Source organism: Pecten maximus, chromosome 1 (assembly GCF_902652985.1).
Source record: "Pecten maximus chromosome 1, xPecMax1.1, whole genome shotgun sequence".
In the NCBI taxonomy this organism is placed as follows: Eukaryota; Metazoa; Mollusca; class Bivalvia; order Pectinida; family Pectinidae; genus Pecten; species Pecten maximus.
The window spans coordinates 13,766,885-13,791,806 of record NC_047015.1 but is presented as its reverse complement, the minus strand read 5'-3'; the positions used below and the strand labels follow the sequence as shown (position 1 = coordinate 13,791,806).

Genomic DNA, 24,922 nt, shown 5'->3' with positions numbered 1-24,922 from the left:
TTGATAGGTGGACAAATGTTAAATAAAATTTTGTTAGAAAATGCTACTATATTATAAGTTGATACAGTCTAATGTACGGTTGTTACTTCAACAAGATAATAAGAAACATTTCATATTGCCATTGTAACAAACCTCTGTGGTTGTAATAAAAAATAACTTCAACTTATTAAATGGTAATTATTTATTCATAATAATTGTTATCAATGAATGACATGTCCACTTACTAGAGTGACCAGACACAATCAATGATGCATCATGTACGCAAAGTCTCTGTTTACAGGTTAACAACTGGCATACCTGTCCACGTGTACAACGAAAATTACAGGTAAACGAAAGCACTGGTCAAACAGCACATCCAGCCAAACAACACAGATATTGTTAGAAGTGTGTCAATCTGACAAAAACGTTGATAGAATAAAGTAACAGCAACAACAGTCTACCACGTGTGTCGATAATAACTTGGGAGTTCAATGGACCAAATTTACAAGAAAACCAACCTACACTGGTTAACCAATTGGCCCAAGTACACAAGTAAACCAACATTGGTCAAATGTAGTGCATTGGCCCAAGTACACAAGTAAACCAACACTGGTCAAATGTAGTGCATTGGCCCACGTACACAAGTAAACCAACATTGCTCAAATATAGCTCATTGACCTAAGTACATAGGTATAAACCAACACTGGTCAAATGTAGTGCATTGGCCCAAGTACACAGGTTAACCAACACTGTCAAATGTTGTCCAAAATATGCCTTTTAAACTAACACTGGTCAAATGCATGAAGCTCATATTAGACCGATTCAGTTTAGATAAGCTCGCCAAATGTCTGTGACATTCAATTAATATCAAAATAAATGCCCAGCGAAATGTTTATGAACTAACAATAGATTGTGCTGTGTCACGTGGCTTTAGCCCATTCTTTAAACAGGAATTGTGAATGCACCAGGTGTGCCATTATGAAAATGAACTGGCCATATCAAAGTATTTTAACCCTGCTTTAATGTGGACAACTCCAATTCACCCCTGTAAATGGCATATATATTTTGATTTGTGCCATATACTCCTAATTATGCAGTCTACACTGTTTAATCTATTGTCTTATTTATAATAAGTCCTAACTATTGTCTATCCGACACAACTAGCATTAAATCATAATTATAAATATGTAAATCCATGTGCATACAAGCAATAAATGCATTGGACTATTAAAATATCTAACTTGGAAAATGTATACTCGTCTCTGTATATATTTTGACAATCATCATATCAAAAGGACACAACACATTATAAGACCACCATCCAAAAATTAACAAATGAATGGTATTGATTTCGATCTGAAATATTCTCATTAAAAGTCGATATATTGAACATCTTTTGTTCTTTTTTATAATATAATTACCTAGAAGATATAAATTTGCTCTTAAAGGAACCAACCAAATGCAAATATTTCACAATACAAAAAATCAAAACAATTATTCATGAAAATTGGTGGAAAATATCAGTGTAAGTGTTTCGCACATCTTTTTAATCACACAACAACTACCCTTGTACAGTATGACAGCATGCGTTCTTGTAGATATATAGATATTTGTATATGTCTACGTATACATGAAGTATAGATTAAAACAGGTTGCTACGTAGTAGCATATTGACAACAACACTTAACCACACAATAGCATTGGTAAGACCTTTTGGCAAAACACATGGCTATATTTAACATGATTATAAATTGGATATTGGTATAACACACATTTTCTAGGCATATTACAAATCCCTGTGATGAGGTACAGCTTACCTCATGATCATTAGTCTGACTTTTAACAGATTTTTAATCATTTATCTGACGCCAATATATGATAAAGATTTTAAATATAAAAATCCTCGATGTAGAAAAAGTAATATTCAGGAAATATTTGTTTAAAGAATTAGTAAATATCCTGATTAACAATGTCTGAGAAAATAACAGGTCTGTACTTACTGGCTAAAGTGGACAAGCAATAACAAAAGCAAAACTATTCATGTCTACCCTATGTCTGGAATATCAGGATTTTCAGCAACATATATCAATCTCAATGCTATATAAAAGGCACATTGTCTTCACACAAAATGAAGAAGTTCATACAAAACAGTATCAGCCAAATTACACTTTCTTTTTTTCATTATAAATAAAACATTTTTAAATGAAAAAAACAAACTATTCCATATAATGTATAATCATGTACATTGTAACACAGACACACAACTGATTTTTATTTTTTTTATTAAACTATAAGATGTTGACCCAGTATTCTTTGAGGAATATATATTTTCAATGAGATATAATAATCATAAAAATTCTTATGAATATTGAACATATAAAGAGTTTCCATGAGTAACTGTACACTCGCACAAATCAGCTGATTCACTCCCTGGTGAAACAACAAAAGGTACAGGGTCGCCTCCTGTCTGACCACATGGTTTTCTCTAGGTATACTCTGGTCTCCTCTATTTGGTTTGTTTTTGTTTAACGTCCTATTAACAGCTAGGATCATTTAAGGACGTGCCAGGTTTTGGAGGTGGAGGAAAGCCGGAGAACCCGGAGAAAAACCACCGGCCTACGGTCAGTACCTGGCAACTGCCCCACGTAGGTTTCGAACTCGCAACCCAGTGGTGGAGGGCTAGTGATAAAGTGTCGGGACACCTTAATCACTCGGCCACCGCGGCCTCCGGTCTCCTCTAAGATCAAAACACCTTGTATGTTTAAAATATATCAAGATGGGGTTTTTTTCTTCGGAAAATAGAAGCATACAGTATTTATTAAACATATTATAAAGATAAGAAATATGGCATATCCCTATAACATGTTCAAATACTGGATATCCAGTGGTAAATCCAGGTATAGTGAAGTCCACACCTAGCACTATCATACTGTAAGACACTACATTCATGTACACATACCAGAATGGCAGTGATCATTTGTGTCTGAGAAGCAGGTATATTGTACATAATGATAATGTGATCCAAAAGATTTCAACTCAAATTACATGATACTGAACATGACATCTTCCTGACATAATCTTTAAAAATGATTTATTTAAAAGTTTTCATATAAAAAAACAATTGCACATATTCCAGTAGTGTCTATATTTAGGATGTACCTAAGATCTACTACTTTTTTTTCCTTTGTCAATTGCACAAAAAACAATATGGATAAATGTTTTGATAAAGCATTCAACAATGGTACTCACATGATGAATGACTTTTTTAATATGTTTCTCGATATAAAGCTAATAACAGATAGGATTATTAAAATATGTAGATTTATATTGAAATAGAAAGATATTTAGAGATTGTGGTGATTTAGAGATTGTTGTATATTTTATGTGTGGCAAGTAAAAATGGCTCAAGAAACATAGTGTCCACCACAATACATACATGATGTATGAGTTCTCTAATGTATACATGTATACTTCACTCAAAATAGTGAGACTCTAAAATTATCTATCCATCATTATGTCTCGGGGATTACCAACACTACCCGAAATTTAAACACAGGGAAATCAAACACCAACACCAAAATTGAAAAGGAAAGTTCCATCAGCAGTTTGTTTCATCGTCAATAATGACAAATATGTAAATTAATGTCCGAAAGGAAAAACGATGATAGAAAAATTAAATTCAAGAATTACCTGGTAAACATAGAAAATCTTAACATGTTTTTCTGTCCAAGTATATGGTTATACATATACAGGCTCTGATGCCAAATAACATCTATACGTGTTTCCTAAAAATTAAAACAAGAATAATATACAGATCAGCAAAAGAGTCCTCAAAGGGAGTGAACTCCAATGGTCACAAGCTAAAGGTGAACCCTAAGGCCACCACCATAAAAATACCCAGACTACTAGCTAGACATCATCATATGTAACTGTTGCATTGTATATTGTGCGTAATATAGCTGTACACATATATTCTCCATTTATGGAGCTTAAAACTAGAACTGTTTGGTAAAAAGCTTAGCTCGCCTATTCAAAAAAATAATATTTGAAAACAAATTTAGTCAACAACTACCTCAATGTTTGGCTCATGCAAAAAAACCTCAAAGCCAAATGTTCAGCAGCCTCGTAAGTATATATAAGTACAGATCCATACAAACAAAGGTCACATGAATTATTGTCACACCTGAAACAAAGCTTTTAACTATACCATGCCAGTAAGCAGCTTTTCTTCAAATAGGCGAGCTAAAAATGGTCAGCAAAAGACAGCTACAGATCTTAACCTGAGCAACAGTATTGTACCCAAGAGGACAACACCAGAGCAACAGTATTGTACCCAAGAGGACAACACCAGAGCAACAGTATTGTACCCAAGAGGACAATACCAGAGCAACAGTATTGTACCCAAGAGGACAACACCAGAGCAACAGTATTGTACCCTAGAGGACAACACCAGAGCAACAGTATTGTACACTAGAGGACAACACCTGAGCAACAGTATTGTACCCTATAGAGGACAACACCAGAGCAACAGTATTGTACCCTAGAGGACAACACCTGAGCAACAGTATTGTACACTAGAGGACAACACCTGAGCAACAGTATTGTACCCTAGAGGACAACACCAGAGCAACAGTATTGTACCCTAGAGGACAACACCAGAGCAACAGTATTGTACCCTAGAGGACAACACCAGAGCAACAGTATTGTACCCTAGAGGACAACACCAGAGCAACAGTATTGTACCCTATAGAGGACAACACCTGAGCAACAGTATTGTACACTAGAGGACAACACCAGAGCAATAGTATTGGACCCTAGAAGAGCTTTTCGTTTTTCATATTTCAGGGATGTTAATGTTCTCATACAAAGGAAGCTACTTTGCCTCTGTTTTTTATGTACAAAAATAAGCATTTTTTTTTTAATCATGACAGCAAATTTCATCTCCATGGTATAATAACATATGATTTCCATCCAACATACATCTGGGTATCCAAATAATCATCATTTTTATCCAATATCTAGACATAAATTGTTATAATGTAGTGAAACTGAAAATGGTGGATTGCTTGCTTTGTGACAGGGTATTTCATTCATGATGATGAGCATGATCTATCTAGAGATTGGAGGTTCTTACCTTTCCTGTTAATTAAAATTTGACTTTCAAAAAGGTATACCCATAGAGGGGTCAAGAGTGTTTATTTTGTCGTCTTATTTTTTGTTGACAGCAGTATTGGACTGATCATGAGTCGGTCATAACGACCATTTGCAAGTCAGGCTGCTCATGATTAGTTGGTCGACCAATTTTTTGTTTTGGATTTTTACAGTTCAGAGGTCACATACCAGATACCAGTCTGGCCATTACATTTCATTTTGACATTGATAAAAAGACAATACAGGTTGGATAACACGTGCACTGACCTCATACCTGTCATCAATATTGGTAATATTTTAACACATGTAATTTGATGTAAGAAACAATAATTTATTTTTTACCCATCTCATTCTCTAGGTACTTTTTTCAGTGTGCTTTGAAAACAAAACTTTTTTAAAAATCTGTACTGATGTGAAAATATATAACAGGTATCTAATATTGATACAGATCAAGAGCAGGCTCCCTGGATACATTACTAGAAAAACCAGATATGTTCCCAGAACTAATCTGTAAACTTCCAGCCGGCTAACAATAGTAATATACTTGAAATTAAAGGTTATATTCACAAAAAGTTACAGTGAATGTATAGGTGTGGATGTATTACTTACAGTATTGTTTCATATTCAAATGTGGATGTAATCCATGAAAACCTGTATATATATTCTGTTAAAATGTTGAGTGTTGATAATTGTAATCTGCTGTGGATTTCATACTAAAAAATCAATACAAACATTTTAAATGTTTAACTGTCACTAAAATGTTTAAATTTTGATGTCATTTCCTCTGTTCTTTACCAAAATAAGAAGATGTAGAGGGCTTTGTAAAGACACTTAATATATGGGAATTCTGTGTCAGTTATATTTTTGTTCAATTTCTTACTTGCATCTGATATATGTACAAACTGATATTCTGATACATGTATTTTACTGTGACAAAATGCAGCACACAGAGCCAATCTACCTTTGAGTAATTGGATATTTCTTGCTACAAAAACATATACAAGTAATACCACCTGTACATTCTTAAATACATATGTACATAATTGTCAATGGATATAATTATTACATGCATAATTCTACAATAATATTTATATCTATATATATTACAGTAGCTAAAATGTAAACAAATCTCATTCATTCAAAAAAAATGTTCATACATACACATATTCATACTGTTAATAACTTTAACTTCACACAGGTGTACTGTATACGTTGCATGCTTAGAGGTCTATGTTTACAGTAGCAACTACAATGTATATATGTCTCTTTGAAACAGGTGAAATAAAACTGAAATACTCTTCTGCAATGAATAATTATATCTGAATATATAAACAATTAAAAATCACTAACCATGCATTCACACGGGTATACAGCTGTCACACATATGATTGATACATTTGTAACTACCGGTATGTGACACAGGTGGAGTACTTGCAGTACCCTTACATCACAACCATATAGTGGGTCGACGGGATTACACACTGAGCAATATATTATCAGGAGGTCAGCAATCATCATCATCATCACTAAACATATCTCATCACTGGCATCAGCCAATCGTTTTAATCAGTACATCATCACTGGTCTCGTCCAATCACTAAGCACAATGCCACTGGCCTTAGCCAATTGCTATATCCAGTTAATCTTTGGAAATTGGTTACATAAATGGACTTAATTACTTTGTAATTATGACAACATGGAATTTACTTACCCAACCCCCTCCCCGAATACCAACCCCTGCCCCTCCTTCAGTAGGAACTTCTCCCCCTCCTCCTGTACCACCAACTCAATCTCTTCAAACCCAGAGGCTCACAGGATCCATAATGCTCACCTGACTATATATACATTCTGTTAGTGCATATACAATGTAGGAACTGGGAACATAATGTTGAAAATATTTCTTTCAATTTGCAATCTTGGATTTTTTATTAAGAGCTATTACAGTAAAATATCTAACCAACATGGGGATGTGGGACTCCAGTTGTGTCATATAGGAACCACCAATAGAAGTGATTTAGTTATAAAACAAACAGTACTGTATAAGAAACTGTATTTTCTACAACTAGAACCCACATACCTGGTGGGTATATATATATATTTAACTGGAATTGCCCTAAGCATTACAATAAAAAGACTTGTAGTATATTTGAACCAATCTTGATTAACAGTAATACGTCAGATGGAACTCAAGTCAGAAACATCTCAGCCAAACGAAGCAGGTACAAGGGTGGCCATCTTTAATTGTGAACTGCGTGACCGAAAATGTCAACTCATTTGAGACGAACGACGAACACCATGTCATGGCATCAGTTTCACTTGTCCTAGGCCTCTGGCCAGACAAGCTGAATATAAGAGGTTACATAATAACAATATGTTGTGAAATAAACATTATTTACCAATATTAAGAAAAACAACTGTGTGGGTATGTATGTGTACACTGTATAAAACACCCATCCCTGTAAGTATAGAATTATATATATAGTGTATGATGTATCAATACTAGTGTATATATTGTTACAATCCTTCACCATCACTGTAAAATCTATCATACACTGTTTATAACATAGTCCACAGCTTATCGTCAGTCTTGAGCAGGTCTACATGTACGTACAGCTGTATCTAAATTCACCAACAGCCAGTCAAGAAATCCTAAGAACAGATTTACCAGCAAAAAAAAAAAAAATGAAGGGATTTTTAAAAAAAATGCAGCAGAAGAATGGTTTGTGTTTATGCAGTTTATAAAGATCTAATTAATAAGCAGATAATCCAGTCCCATTAGGATTAGTGGGTCATATAACAAATCATGGTAGGCAATGATCATACCTAGATTGTTCATGACTACCATATATGGTATTACCCATATGATCCAGTTTCTACCTGCTTATATACAATCTGCATCACATCAAACCTTAGGTCAGCATATTTTGGTACAAGCAGTACAGCACCTCGTATGTAGACAATCAGATATTGGCATTGAGGTGAGAATGAAGATGAGCCTCTATAAGGCTTTCTAAGTCAACAGTGTCAATTGTCACACTTTCGTTGAGAACACCTGGCCCCATGGTCTGGCGGTGGGAGGGGGCTTTGCTGTATCCGGCTCCAGACACAGTAATCCTAAGATTGGTGATGGGATTATACATACCCTAAAGCTCAGTAAAGGACAAAGTTTTGCTCAGCACACCCATGGGGTAAGAGCCAATTCCAGGGGCCCCATGTCCTAAATCTAGGGTACAATGAGGGCTGGAGCCTCCCCAGGATCAGGCTGCAGGAAGAACCTCAAGGTCACATATAATATATATACCATAATTCTTGCCAAGGTCAGGCTGAAGGAGAAACTCACTGTAACATCAGTGACTTAAGGTTATCCTGGAGTATGGTGTCTTTTACTGCCTGGAACACAAACTTGATATTCTCAGTGTCTATTGCTGTGGTAAAATGGTGAAAAAGAGGCTTCACACGTTCCCGGCGTCGTGAATCAAACATTGTCAACATAAAGTTCTGCACATCCTCCAGGTTGTGTGGGTTTCCATCGAACTCCGGAAAGTAGTCTTTAATACTTACAAGTATCACCTTTTCCTGTAGCAGATCAAATTTATTCAGAAACAAGATAATTGCCACATTTTTGAAATTTCTGTTGTTAATAATAGTCTCAAATATAATGCAAGATTCCTGCAGGCGGTTTGTTCTCCTATCTTCCAGCAACACCTGATCGTACTCACTCGATGACGCCAGAAATAGAATGGACGTTATACCCTCGAAACACTGGTACCACTTCTGTCTCTGTGACCTTTGACCTCCAACATCCACAAACAAGAAAGGCACCCCACTGATGTCGATGGTGTGCTCAATGATGCCCTTTGTTGCTTTTCTGGCATGTAGTATATCCTGTTTGGTTGGAATGTAGGTCTGAAAAAAGTTGAATTTCATTGTTGAAAATGAAACGGGAAGGAAGTAGGGAAAAGAATTTCTAGAGATCAAACGTGACACCTTAGACTTTCTAAGTTTAAAGTAAAACGATTAAACAGCAAAAACAATCTATCTTTTCTTTGTTTTCATATAAAATACTCAAATTGTATAATCTGCTGTGGAGTAACTCTGAGGATAGACAACATTTATATAATGTATGTACAAATAGTAAAGATATCAATGTAGACAGAGTTGTCTCTCCTTCGATGAGAAGCCTCTAGGGTGTAGGTTTTTTTCCCTTCTAGGTAGTGATATTAACTCAATAGGTATCTTACACAAGTTATTCAGGCATGAAGAATACTCAGCCACTTAATATCATTTAGGATGGAAGGCTATGAAGACATTTATAACTTTTATGTGAGAAGCTGATGAAAGGCTCTAAGCGTTTTAACATTTCTCTGTTTATAGTGATCAGAGTGTGTTTAACCTTTAAAGTCCCGATCTGGAAACAGTTATATAACATTACCAGGTAGTTCTTCAATCAGATATTAGTCATGGTGTTATACAGTATTACGATGCACATGATGTACACAGGAGTCATTTGAAATCAAAGCTATTACAAAATTTCCTTTTTTTAAACAAATCTTTTTTAAATCTGAAAGGATATAATTAGCAATCATTATGATCACTGAAATTCTTCTGAACATATGGATCTAATTCAATAAGTACATTAACTTAACAGGAGACACTGTTCCTATAGCTATCATTTTCATCATTGAATTTAATATGTTTCTGTACTGGTCATTTCCTTCAGTTATGTGATGGACACAAGAGGTTCTAATCTCCAGTCACATTAGGAAAATATTTCAGTTTGAGTCATTTCATATGCCTCATCATTTCAATTTTAAATACTTTAAATTGGAGGGTTTTTGTCATTTCTTACGCTAAAAATAATATTTATAACTTCCTGTAACTTAATGGTGATCATGGGAAAACCACAAATGTGATAACCCACTTAAATGATGCTCTTCGGGTAATTGAAATGAATGTGAAATCTGTATATGAAGGGGAGAGTGTATGGTGATGGATGAATTCATGGAAAAACAACAATTCGGCAGTAATGTTGGTTCAATAGTACAATTCACTTATACTGAAGCATTTGTAAAATCTGCTCTTAGCCCAAATTGAAGTATTTTATCAACACCATGATAAAGCATACAAATTTAAAAAAGAAATCCAAGAGGGATCTTTGTACCCACCATTGAAGGATCTTTATTGGGTCAATGTATAACTGATCTTTTTCTACCTTTCTCATCTTTACTCTTCCCTCTTAAATCATTTCAATTGAAAGCAAGTGAAAGTACTACTCAGGAATTGGCAACAACAAACTTCAACTATCAAAATCCAAGAAGGTTGCCTGTCTGCCATTTTGTTATATTATCACATGCACGTACAATCACTCATAATCTTACATGCACAATATGGGACCAAGGGGAACTTACACGTCAAGTTTAAGAAATATATAAAGAAATAGGGATAACAAACTTCAACTGTCCAAATCTGAGATGGCTGCCTGTTGGGCATTTTTTTTATCAAAATCAAATGGGCACAATGTTAACTCAAAAAGGGACCAAGGGGAACCTACATATGAAGTTTTGAGTTTTGAATATCCTTCCAGAAATATTTGTGGACAGATGACAATCCACAGACTTCAAGTGATTTGAATAGCCCACCATCTCATGATGTTTGGGTGGAGTAATTATTGTATGTCAATGATATTGTCAAGACATTAACATAAAGTTAATCTGGAACATGAAAGTAAGTTGTTGTTTATGATACCGGAAATCACAAAATTCTACAAGTTTAATATGTAAGCCTTTATACAGGTGAAGGAAATTAAGTAAATATAATGCATAAAATTCTAGAAAATAGGGTCTCTAGTAGCTTAGCTGGAGGAATTTACACAGGCCACAACCAGGGCCCAGTTGTTCACAAGGTGATTATGTTAATCACTTAGGTGAGAATCTCACTTCTCCTTTACTTCCAATTCCTCCTTTAGTGAGTGTGTGTATTCTTTAAAACAGGCAGGTATGAAGAGACTGACAAGCTCAAGTGTTAGAGCTATATTTTCTTAAAATTTGTCAAGTTAGTTTAACCAGAAATGATTTTATCTGGATTTTACAATTGTTGTTAACTGGGCCCAGTTGTAATAATGTAACCAGTTGCTTTGCATGGACATTTTGCAATAGTTGTACAGACCAAGATTTCTGCAGGAGTTTTCCATTGATAAATTCTTCAAATTCTAGCCCAAATTTTTACAATAGACATTTATCCAGCCAGTCCACGCAACCATTGTTTCCAATCAACAATCCTGTTAAAGACTACTGGTGCATCACAACAACATGACGGGACCCAGTTGAATATAAGACTTTTTAAACAATACGTCTATTACTTCGTAGTTTAGTCAAATTACAAAGGAATTCACCCATGAAAGGATATGAATAGCTTAGACACAACATATTAAAGACATGTGTTCCATGTTGGACATAATTGTATTCAAAATAATAGAATTTTATAATGTGTTGGAAACTTGCTGAACAAGATTTGTTTCTACAGATAAAATCTGAATTGTGTTAGTGAGTGGAGATGCTTACTCTCTGTGCGATCCTATGGAGGCTGTCCAGGAAATATTTCAGTGACTCACCCTGTGGGAAAACAAACACATCATTTTAGATACAAAGTTCACTTTCATTTTTTTTCACAAGTTTTTTTTTCAGACAAAATCTGTGCCAAAGATACAAAAGAAAAAACTGTTATCATTGCATGTGCCTATATGACATTTATTGTGCTCAAAATAATTCATAACTTTAAACTGTGCTTTAAACATACATATACCAGTATAAAATAAATTTACATTTATTGGCCAAAATTAGGCCTTTGTTGAGACAATTTTCTCCACAAAAGGCCTTTTGTCTATAATGAAACAAAAATGAATCTCATTTATCAAACTCTATTGCAGTAGTGAATTGTACAAAAACTGTTTAGTTGACAAAGTGACGGAACACACAAACATAGGAGGTGCTGTTTAGAATGATTTGGGGCTGACACTGATGGTTGTCACCGGTTGTACATGTACATTATTTTAACACATTTTTATAAACATCTTATAGTAGCTTTGGTTTAGCCTATACACTTGAGTCATACATGTTAACACGGTGCAGTTTGGGGTGTAAGTGTGTGGGTTCTATTTGAATTAAGTACTGATTTAATTAATAATCATCACGCCATGCCATTAAATTAAATGTGCAGGGATATACATCTTGTATATTTACTATTTAGTAATTGGTGCATAGGCTTTATAGATAAGTGTGCCACCCAAATTAAATGTTAGACCTTCAAATCAGTCACGGACGATAGACACAGCCAGCCATATCACAATAGCACAATTTCAAATTCCCTACAAACTTACAATAAAGTTGACATATATCACATTTCAGATGTTAATAAAATGTACATGTATGTAATACATTAAGATTTTGTACCTCATTAACATATTTAATGAAAGTTAAAAATTACTTAAATTGTTATCAAAGCAACTACAGAATGCCATTCAGCAAATTTAATCACTTTCATAAAGACAAGTAATTAATAAGCTTTTCCTTGAGTTTAATAACATGACCAACTTTGAATTGAAGGAAGCTGTACTACACTACCCACCTGATACCAGCCAAGACTATCGTATATATACAGCTATAGGTTACATGTACAAGCACTAGTAGCCCATATGAAGAAGCTAATACTTGATCAGGACTGCCTTAGTATTTATAAGTAATTACAGTTATAGGTACAGGTAGATATAGTGGCCACCTGATCAGGACTACGTACCTTAGTATTTTATTACAGTTATATAGGTACAGGTAGCTATAGTGACCCTACCTGATCAGGACTACCTTAGTATTTTATTACAGTTATATAGGTACAGGTAGCTATAGTGGCCATACCTGATCAGGACTACCTTAGTATTTTATTACAGTTATATATAGGTACAGGTAGCTATAGTGGCCATACCTGACCAGGACTACCTTAGTATTTAATTACAGTTATATAGGTACAGGTAGCTATAGTGGCCATACCTGATCAGGACTACCTTAGTATTTTATTACAGTTATATAGGTACAGGTAGCTATAGTGGCCATACCTGATCAGGACTACCTTAGTATTTTATTACAGTTATATAGGTACAGGTAGTTATAGTGGCCATACCTGATCAGGACTACCTTAGTATTTTATTACAGTTATATAGGTACAGGTAGCTATAGTGGCCATACCTGATCAGGACTACCTTAGTATTTTATTACAGTTATATATAGGTACAGGTAGCTATAGTGGCCATACCTGATCAGGACTACTTTAGTATTTTATTAGTTATATAGGTACAGGTAGATATAGTGGCCCATACCTGATCAGGACTACCTTAGTATTTTATTACAGTTATATATAGGTACAGGTAGTTATAGTGGCCCATACCTGACCAGGACTACCTTAGTATTTTATTACAGTTATATAGATACAGGTAGTTATAGTGGCCCATACCTGACCAGGACTACCTTAGTATTTTATTACAGTTATATAGATACAGGTAGTTATAGTGGCCCATACCTGATCAGGACTACCTTAGTATTTTATTACAGTTATATAGGTACAGGTAGCTATAGTGGCCATACCTGATCAGGACTACCTTAGTATTTTATTACAGTTATATAGGTACAGGTAGCTATAGTGGCCATACCTGATCAGGACTACCTTAGTATTTTATTACAGTTATATATATAGGTACAGGTAGCTATAGTGACCATACCTGACCAGGACTACCTTAGTATTTTATTACAGTTATATAGGTACAGGTAGATATAGTGGCCCATACCTGATCAGGACTACCTTAGTAGTTTAAGCAACATAACTTACAAGGAGGACACTTAAAGATCCTTGACCAATATTCACTATATGGTGAATAGGCCAAAGTGTATAGTTAGGGTGATGTTTCAACCATCCTTTCCGATGACTGCACTATTTGCTTGACAAAGGAAACTGATGTTTTCAAAAGCAAGCACAGTTTTCTATTGTTGCTTCTAAGTTAAATATTTTTACAAATCTTACAAATTTTCAACTTAGAACAAGCTAAAGGAGATAAAATGCATTTGAAAACATTAGGAGACATTTGTTGTCTCTACCTAAGTGTCACAAACAACAGACCATTGGTTATTATTTACAGGTACCTGTCCCTGACTGTTTATGTCTGTTACACATGTATGATGATGTGGTTCGATATGTACAATATGAAAAAAATTATACCACATGAATAAATATAACAAGAGGCCCATGGGCCTAATGGTCACCTGAGTCTTAAACATATAACTATCTTCTATATTTACACTGTTACCCTTCCTTGGTAATTCACTGTAGTAGTATAGTTTTACCCCTCCTCATAATTCTAACCAAATTTGAATCATTTCCATTAAAATGTGATTTTCCTACATAAACTTTAGTAAAGTTTAGCACCTCTCCAGGGAGAAACATGAAACCTTTGGGCCATGAAATTTACAATTTTGATAAGTTACTTTTAAGACCTTTTCATCCATGAAGAGTATTTGATTTAATCTGGCCATTGGTGTTGAACAGATTTTAGAAATTCCAATCAATTTGACCCAAAACATCGAATTTACATCCAGGAAATGATCTCATATGTTATCGATCTGATGGTCGCTTTCTTATATAGCAATGTTTTCGCTTTATTTTCTCGTCACTTAAGTTCTTTGACCAATCATTTGATTACTGTGACTTGAACTTTGTTGGTCAATGTCAACTTTTTGCATAACTATTACAGCCAGCAACTCATGCTGTAGCTGCTAATTATCAAGTGTATATGTGTCACAGTAATGAAAGAAAACCATTTGAATTGCAATTTTTACATAATTTTGAAAGGAAAACATTCTTCAAAGTGCCATATCTGTGTGTCACTTTTTATGATTTGACCTTGAAACATTGCACACACCTTCAGAAGAGCAGGTTCTTTAAAATGTGATGCAAATACATGTAAATCATTTTGAATTTTTTTTTTTTTTTTTTATTTTTTCATCATTTGACCCGTGACCTTGAATGACCATTTGTAGCCAGCCAAACATGCTATCGATGTGCCAACATCAAGCCTTCATGTGTATAGATAAAAGAGCAGAAATATTTTATCTGCAATTTTGAAGCAATTCATTCTTTAATTAATTTTGTCTTTTTTTCCCCAAAATTGCCATATCTACAAGCTTAAGCATCATTATTGATGATTAAACCTTGAAACAATGCCCAAACCTTAAGAAGAGCAGGTTCTTTAAAATGTGTCCAAAAATAATCATTTCGAAAGAATTTTGAATTTTTTCTTTTTTTCCCCCATCATTTGACCCCCGTGACCTTGAATGAAGGTAAATGTCAAAGATATGCAACATTTGTAGCCAGCTATACATGCTATCGCTGTGCCAAACATCAAGCCTTTATGTGTAAAGAGCAGAAACCTTTTATGTGCAATTTTGGGTGCATGATTTTTTAAATTTTGGCAGGAAAAAATTTGCATTTTTTTTTCCAAAGATGTGGTTTATGTTCTTTCATATGCCAAGAAAAAAAAACTCCATTGAAGATTTTTATTTTTGACCTACTTTTGACCCCATAGCAAGGCATGCACATGTACATTTGACCTTGACATTCTCTGATAACATGTCATTGAGAAAAGTTAGCCCTGACCAAATATTGACCATTTTCCAATGAAAATGAAACAAATTACCCAGTACGCTAAAATATGTGAGTTTCCTATATAAACTATAGTAAATTTTACCCCTATCCCAGGGGAACGTGACATCCAGGGGCTATGAAACTGAACAATTTTGACAAAGCACCATAACAACCTTCCATCCATAAAAAGTATATCATTCTGCCATATTTGGGTCTTGAAAAGAAGCTTTTTGAAATATCAGTCAATTTGACCCCTTTTGGCACCGCCCCTCAGGCCTTGAGGGGTAGGGACCATATAAGACCTTTAGCCAAGGAAGGTTTCTGCAAAATTTCATAAAAAATATTTCAGGAGTTTCCGAGAAATCGAAAATGTAAAATGATAACCAACGACGGAGGACGGCGGACAAAGCCAGATTGGAAAGGGTCACTGAGCTTTGCTCATGATCAGGTGACCTAAGTATGTTATTATTTATACAATATTGTATGACATTCTTCCCAATACACATACAACTTGCTTTAGGCAATATGACTTTAGTGCTGTCATCCATTAATTTAACCAATAACATATATTATTATTTATATTGTACTAGTATCGACTTATATGTGGTTAAAATAGTATTAGAATGTATCACTGACCATAAATATTTGTAAGAAATTTTACAATATCAGAAACTAAATTGGGTTAATCACATAGCTTCTTTATCAATTATCAAACGCTGACCGGTATTTCAATGCTGATTTTTTTTTTATGCAAATTTTCATTTTTTTAATTTCATGGCATAATGATGATGATTCCAGAATCCCCCACATCATGCTTTTGAATTTTGTATCAATCTTGGCACCATCTCCTGTTTTGATTTAAGAAATCAATAATAACAAAAAGATGAAATGGCCTTGCAAAATTTCTGAATCTTCTGATTTTTGTACCCTTTTTGTCAACATTCCTCACAATAGTATCATGACCTTAATTAGCTTGAACATATAATGAAGTGTTTTGTATAGATCTGCTGCATATAAATTCCAGTAACAAATTTCAGTGTTTTGCTTCAGCTGATCAAAAGCAGCTGCCGAAACCCAAGTTAAAACCATTATTCACAAAACCAGATATAAATACCCCAGCCATAAATAGGAGGGGATATTATTTATGTTTTCATATATATATATATACATTTAGGCCAGATGTGTAAATATTTACAATTACAGAAACTTATGAAGCATGATTAGAGCAATAATATATATCATAAGTACAAAATGTATGACAACACATATAATCTTCATGGAGAATATACACACCATAAGCCCCCACATTAACTAGTAGTAAACACTTCAACCTCAAATGTTTGCAAGAAAAGAAGCTTAAACTTACCGTAATCCTCTTCATTATCTGAATTTTATGTGAATTTTTAAATTATTGTACCTATATATTCATATACAGATTCATTTGACCAGTACATTTTGTAAATAAGAAATATTAAATTTCCTTCCTGATATCACTATTAGAGAACTGTTTGTATGCATGTATATGTTTTATGAAGCATGCACGCAGGTACAGCAATATCTTATACAGCTATGTTCAAAGATCAAAAGAATGTTTATGCTCCATTTCTTTTGCTTCTATCTTTTCACTCTTATTAAGTCATTAATTGTGAAGCTATTGACACTGACAAAAAAAATGTGAGTTTTGTTTCCCATTTTCAAAATCTTTTTTTTTTCTTCTCTTAAGTTAGATGACTGTACCTTTTTTTTCATTTCAGACCAGAGCTAAAGAATTTTCTAACCTTCATGAAATTCAGGAATAGGTAAAACCAGCAGTCTTTTTAGAAATCAGCCTGCTGGCAAGCACTCAAATATGAAATAACACCCCTAGCCTGCTCTTGTGTAAACCATGTGAAAAGACAGTCAACAAATAACAGGAGACAAAAAAGACAAGTTAGTGTGACCTATATATCTCATTTACCTGTACACAGTACGTATACCTGTCTAGTTATATACTGATACACATCTTAAACAATGTATTTATACTGCCAGATGTACATTGACTAGGTGAGGAGCCTACAGAATGGTACAGATGTGTCTTATTCATCAATGTCACAAACATTATTTAATAGTAGCATTATCTGGAACTCATGGCCTAGACTTTCTACAAATAATGTGCACATCAAGAATCACACAAACAAACATATTTCACAGCTCAAATATCACCCCAATTTACCTGACCAGGGGTAATTCTGTTTCTTCAGATTTTCCGTTAAAGAAATGAAATCATTATTTGAGCTTAAAACATTATCAAGATTACTCCATCAATGCTTTCTGAAATGACTTTGAAAATGTGGAATTGGGGTCAGATCTCACATGAATGTGAGAAACTTTTAACATTATGTCTGTATATATATGTTACGTTATGTCTGTATATATATGTTACGTTATGTCTGTATATATATGTTACGTTATGTCTGTATATATATGTTACGTTATGTCTGTATATATATGTTACGTTATGTCTGTATATATATGTTACGTTATGTCTGTATATATATGTTACATTATGTCTGTATATATATGTTACGTTATGTCTGTATATATATGTTACGTTATGTCTGTATATATATGTTACATTATGTCTGTATATATATGTTCTAATTGTTTTCATTACACACGGCATTAACTTTGTATCCTTTCGACCCTTCAGTATGAATTACTTGTCTAAGATCCTCTAAGTGTGTGCTAGCTTGTACATCATGTCCATGTATATATATAGGTATATGATACATATGCTACATCACATGTCCACCTATACATGTCTGCCTGTGGTTTTAAAAAATCTTCTTTACACAAATGAAGATTAATCAACAAATTGATTTAGTTCATTCACAGAAATATTACTTTCGGTCTTCCTGGACCAGTAATTAAAAAATCTGTCACTATCTTCAGCTAACTCTATTGATATACTGTAGCAGTTCACTACTAGAACTGTACCACGAGCACCACTGCAAATATCGCAATAATAATCCTCTTATACTTAAATTTATATAGAGGATCTAGTTTTTTTTGTACAATGATATATAAAAAGGTTCGTTTCACCCTTTGCAATTGAACTAAATATGAGCATGACTGTATCAATTATTTGAAAACCATCAGCATGATATGAACTGTACAGTACTTAGTATTAACTGAACAAAGTATAATACCTCTGATAATAATGGTTATGCTTAGTAGTTTTACAATAATAACCTACAAAATTAGACAGTTACCTTCATATTTATTGCATTTTATTTAAATATATATATATATACAAATAATTATAACCAGGTTTGTGATTACGATTAGATAATGTAGCATCAACATTTTCTTTGATATCCGATATGATGTTATTTCAGGATGTGCCAAGTTTTAATTTGGAGGTGGAGAAAAGCTGGGGGAGTACCAGGAGAAAAACCACTGACCTATGGTCATGATCAGTACCAGACAACTGCCCCACATGGGTTTCGAACTTGTGACCCAGAAGTGAAGGGCTAGTGATAAAGTGTTGGGACACCTTAACCACTCGGCCACCATGGCCCCAATATATATGATGTTGTACTACTAATAGGATTGTTATATGATTAACATAATGACTTTAGCAAGTAAACACCCCTACAGGGAATATGAGGAACCTAGGAGAAGAAGAAAGTGCTATCGGTGATCTTAGTGTTTTTCCCTTTTATACATGTAAATCTCAAGGATATATATACTTGTATCAGTATCTTTTCAAAAAACATGTAGTAATATTATCACTATCTTTTCGAAAAATATGTAGTAATATTTTGCATACCATCAACCAAACTCTGGCGATCGACATACAATGTATTAATCCTGGGCTAAAACATGTGGCAGACATGCTTTTCACTGATACATCAGATTTTATAGACTGATAGCTATGTAGGCCCAACTCATGCCTGCTTTACATCAACACTGCTGATCACCAAACTGTAGAGTTAAGACTGAGTGGAGTGAGATCTATGTTGTACACTTATCACATTCTAGATCTTTTATCCTTGTGATATTCTACTTCTCAGATATTACACTGTACACATGTATACTGCATCAATTTCTTTACACCTGCCTCCCTCAAAGGACCTAAAATAAATACCATGATTATATCATCCCTCTTATCATTAAATGTAATAATTTACAGTGTATAAAACCTGAAATTCTTTCTAAAACGTGATAAACATGTCTGTGCTACTGTTATGATAGAATACATACAAAAGTCAATGACAATAAACCTGAGCCAACAACAGCTTATGTGTTTGTTACGTACTTCACGATTCTACACAAACATAAGGCTTGATGGATGGAAAACTTCTGGCATTAGCGATGTAGTGAGGAATGGATCTATAATACTTTTTAAAAGACACATACCAAGTTTCTGTACAGACAGACAGATAGATGTACATACGGATGGGCAGAAAAGACAAACACTTACAATCTACTTCTATTATGCCTTTCTGTAGGTTTTTCAGAGTAATGAAAAAATATGTTTTCCTCCTGTTTTGATTTCTGAGTTGCTACGTATACGTAGGGACATATATATATTTTTTGACCCTTCAACTTCAAGGAATGTGATATCATTTGACTTGTGAAACTATTAAATATATATGTCCATTAAAAAACTGAACTAACAAAAACCCTGTACCAACTTAAACCCTGATATAACTTATAAAGCACTGTACAAACTAAAACCCTGTAATGACTAATAAAGCACTGTACAAACTAAAACCCTATACAAACTAAAACCCTGTAATGACTAATAAAGCACTGTACAAACTAAAACCCTGTAATGACTAATAAAGCACTGTACAAACTAAAACCCTGTAATGACTAAAGCACTGTACAAACTAAAACCCTGTACGTATATACTAACTAAAACTGTACGAACTAAAACCCTGTAATGACTAAAGCGCTGTACAAACTAAACCCTGTAATGACTAATAAAGCACTGTACAAACTAAAACCCTGTTATGACTAAAGCACTGTACAAACTAAAACCCTGTTATGACTAAAGCACTGTACAAACTAAAACCCTGTAATGACTAAAGCACTGTACAAACTAAAACCCTGTAATGACTAAATTTATGTGTGTGAAGTTTCATTGGAATCGGCCCAGTGGTTTAGGAGGATTTGTTCGGACAAAATGCGTCTACAGACAGACGGACGGACAACCTGATTCCAGTATACCCCCCTAACTTTGTTGCGGGGGTATAATAAATCCAAATACTAACTAAAACACTGTACAAACTAAAACACTGTACCAACTAAAACACTGTACAAGCTAAAACACGTACTGTACAAACTAAAACCCTGTACGTATATATATACTAACTAAAACTGTACGAACTAAACCCTGATATAACTATAAAGCACTGTACAAACAAACTAAAACCCTGTATTGAATAAAGCACTGTACAAACTAAAATACTGTATAAACTAGCTTACTAAAACAGTGTACAAACTAAAACCCTGTACTAACTAAAACTGTTTACAAACTAAAACCCTGATATAACTAATAAAGCACTGTACAAACGTTAACTAAAACCCTATGGTTTGGTTTGGTTTATTTAGTTTAACGTCCTATTAACAGCTAATAAAACCCTATGAATAAAGCACCGTACAAACTAAAACCCTTTACATAATAAATCTAAATACTAACTAAAATACTGTACAAACTAAATCACTATATATATAACACTATACAAGCTAAAACACTCTACAAACTAAATCACTACATATAACACTATACAAACTAAATCACTATATAACACTATACAAGCTAAAACACTATATAACACTATACAAACTAAATCACTATATATAACACTATACAAGCTAAAAGAAATTAAATTCAATGTTTATTTACACTCTCGTGTAGATTCTCAGTTATTTCACATACTGATTGGTGACAAAATTATATAACAACTGTCACGAATTATTTCACATACTGATTATTGGTGACAAAATTATACAAGAACTGTCATTAATATGTCAGAGTTAACAGACTTTTGACAGCTGGTATCGATCAGTTAATTATGTTTCAAAATTGCTAAACAAATATTTCAAATGATTACCTGAAGTATTCTTAATGACAAACACTCTTTACTAATATAAGTGTTCCAACTCTACTTCTGAAAAAGATTTTGTAAAGTGCTTAAATAACTTAAGACACTAAACATATATATGATTTTTTTTTGGTCATGTTTGTATGTACTTTATTTATATCAATTATCCTGTTCACTAGTGTAACTATATGTTATTTTATTTATAAAATCTTCTTTAGGGAGGAAATATAGAGAATAATATCTGCTCGGAGATGACTGCCCCCCTCCCCTTGAATTGTGGGGACCTATATAGCTATAGTTTTGACCTTTCCAGCGTGGCTATAGGCCCTGGAGCATTATTAGTTTCTTGATTTCTCTCTTCTGTACATTTTCAATAATCATTGATTGATATCTTTTTTTTGGAATCAAAGGTGACCAGATTTCCAAGTAGTATCCTAAATGTGGATATACCAGTGTTGGTTCATCCTAAATGTGGATCCCAGTACTAGTGTTGGTACATCCTAAATGTGGATATACCTGCAGTGTTGGTACATCCTAAATGTGGATATACCTGCAGTGTTGGTACATCCTAAATGTGGATATACCTGCAGTGTTGGTACATCCTAAATGTGGATATACCTGCAGTATTGGTACATCCTAAATGTGGATCCCAGTATTGGTACATCCTAAATGTGGATCCCTGTATTGGTACATCCTAAATGTGGATATACCAGTGTTCGTACATCCTAAATGTGGATATACCTGTAGTGTTGGTACATCCTAAATGTGGATATACCTGCAGTATTGGTACATCCTAAATGTGGATCCCAGTGTTGGTACATCCTAAATGTGGATCCCAGTGTTGGTACATCCTAAATGTGGATACCAGTGTTGGTACATCCTAAATGTGGATATACCAGTGTTCGTACATCCTAAATGTGGATATACCAGTGTTGGTACAGAGTACATGGTAAAATTGTAGTTAAGAAATACAAAGATCCTGAAATTGACACCAAGGTACTTTTCACAAGTGATTTTTCTTTTCAATGGCATTCTATGGTTGCTGTTTTATATCAGTTCTATTTTGTAAATTGGCTAATTGATAATAAGCAAAAAAAATAACTACATCTATATGTAAATAGTAATTATTGTAATCTGCATTACATTTTATATAAAATAATTAGATATCTGCAATTTCTTCTTGCCACAAAGCATACTGTTTTGTTGCAATAATATATATAAAAAGTCCATATCAAGAGTTATTCATGGAAAGTTTCATCATTAAAACTTAATAGATTTAAAATATTTACAATCAATAAGCGAAGGAAAACTATGTATACATAAATATTGTTATTTAAATTAATATAATATCTTCTGTCATTTTCTGTTTCTTTCTAATTTTTTAATTTTACAGATTTTTTCTCTTTTTTTTTGTTCCTTGTACTAATAAGAACAGTAATTAGTAACCTCTTTCTAACATTATTTCATACTTCAGATATGCAGTTTCTATTATTTTCATCAGCTTGAAAGTCTTTAAAGCATTTCAATATGATTTGTGAAGTGAAGGCCTAAAAGTGCCACCAACAACCTTAACTTCTTTTTCCATCTTGAAAATTTGATTTACAAAAAACGCAAATTGACAATATTTTAACTACTGATTGTTTATTTTAATATATTTTAACATATACTTCTTCACTACTGTCATTCTGGTAAATTCCTATTTACACAGAATTCAGATATATATAGAACATGAAAATCATGTGAGAGATATAAACATCTTACTTGGGCCAGCAAGTAAGAAGATTTTTGTTTGCTCAAACTCAAATTTTTGTTGCCCAGAATGACAGGCAAGTGGATTTTTACACTCCTGTGGGATCAAACAAACCAAAAAGAATTCTACAACTTTGCACAGTGAGAGGATACAGATACATGTTAAATTGGTTATAGAGATACATAAAAGTAGTATATTTTCACAGAAAAACAATGTGAAAAACGTGTTTTTTCTGGTACATTATAGTTGATCATCAGATGAGTATTTCTACATAAGGTTTATATCTTTCAATGTCAATGTACTTTACATATGTAATGAACATGTACATCTTCGATGGCAAATGGTGATTGTGTCATGATGCAACAAAAATGCTTTATATATTTTTTTTATGTACAATGTATGTCTTGTTTTAACTTTTATACTTTCCCCTTTAAATATACAAATAAATGTACACACACACATATGCAAGTCTTTCCGCCAAATATGTACATCATTGTATTTTGTTGTGACGTCTAGTATACTAGTGTCATCATGCATGCAGACATCAGGGAAAAAATACTTAAAAATATAGGATATTTAAGTGATTAAAACACAATTGTCATCCGATATTTTCATATCAACATTTACACAACGACCATCAATACTTCATTACATGTCAATGCACTCACCAGCTGAAATTCTCGTCTTCTGTCAAAGGCAGCTAAAATAGCAGAATCTCCCCAGAGATTCTTCATCGGTTCGACGTAGTCCCAGAACGTTGTCTCATCTAATTTGTTGTTTGTGTCATAACTAAAGACATAGCTTGCATGCTTCGCATTAGCTTCGTTTCCCCAAGGTATTCCTAATTTGTCTCTAGCATCTATAAGAACACGCATACCTTTCACAATGTTTGCAAAAATGACAACTTTAAACTCTCGGAGGGCTTCATCGTCGAAATTTTGTCCGTGGATTATCCTCATTTGTTTCAAAAAAGTACTTTTACCACTTTCTCCGGCCCCTAGTAACAAAATCTTAATAGTCCTTCTGAACTGAATTTTCTCCTTGGCTAGAGTTTTGTCTATACTCCTACTTCGACTTTTCTGCTCCCTTTCTTGGTCAGACATACAACATGACATTACTATGTCAGCCATTTTGCCCCTCTTACCCCGCCCATGACGTCAGAGACAAAAACTTCCGGTTAAAATGTCGCAAAATAATTGATATAAAAAACAAAAGTTTAAAAAAAAATCATTATCGTTTGGTTGATATATTAATGAATTAAGTAATG

At 33.7% G+C, this 24,922-nt stretch overlaps 1 protein-coding gene across 3 annotated transcripts; it reads right to left on the bottom strand.

Moving 5' to 3' along the window:
• Positions 1 to 166: 166 nt before the first annotated feature.
• Positions 167 to 24,787, bottom strand: LOC117325622 (guanine nucleotide-binding protein subunit alpha-12-like). 3 transcript variants are annotated; one of them, XR_004532352.1, is made up of 5 exons: positions 24,324 to 24,787; positions 17,177 to 17,194; positions 11,691 to 11,741; positions 4,464 to 9,036; positions 167 to 4,259 (listed from the first exon to the last, which is right to left on the bottom strand). XR_004532352.1 is itself a non-coding variant. In XM_033881973.1 (4 exons), exons 1-4 carry the CDS (start codon positions 24,783 to 24,785, stop codon positions 8,467 to 8,469), a joined length of 1,101 nt encoding a protein of 366 aa, XP_033737864.1. In that variant the 5' UTR covers positions 24,786 to 24,787; the 3' UTR covers positions 167 to 8,466. The 3 variants fall into 3 exon arrangements, 2 of the variants coding, with proteins under 2 accessions (XP_033737864.1, XP_033737878.1); XM_033881973.1 differs by having other exon boundaries at positions 167 to 9,036; XM_033881987.1 differs by lacking the exon at positions 17,177 to 17,194 and having other exon boundaries at positions 167 to 9,036.
• Between the last annotated feature and the right edge of the window lie 135 nt (positions 24,788 to 24,922).

Excerpts from the sequence above, each read along its gene's own strand:
- LOC117325622 (XM_033881973.1), bottom strand. The coding sequence starts at position 24,785 with ATGGCTGACATAGTAATGTCATGTTGTATGTCTGACCAAGAAAGGGAG. Across the intron at positions 9,037-11,690 it reads TCCATAGGATCGCACAGAGA|ACCTACATTCCAACCAAACA; the intron begins GTAAGCATCTCC and ends AACTTTTTTCAG.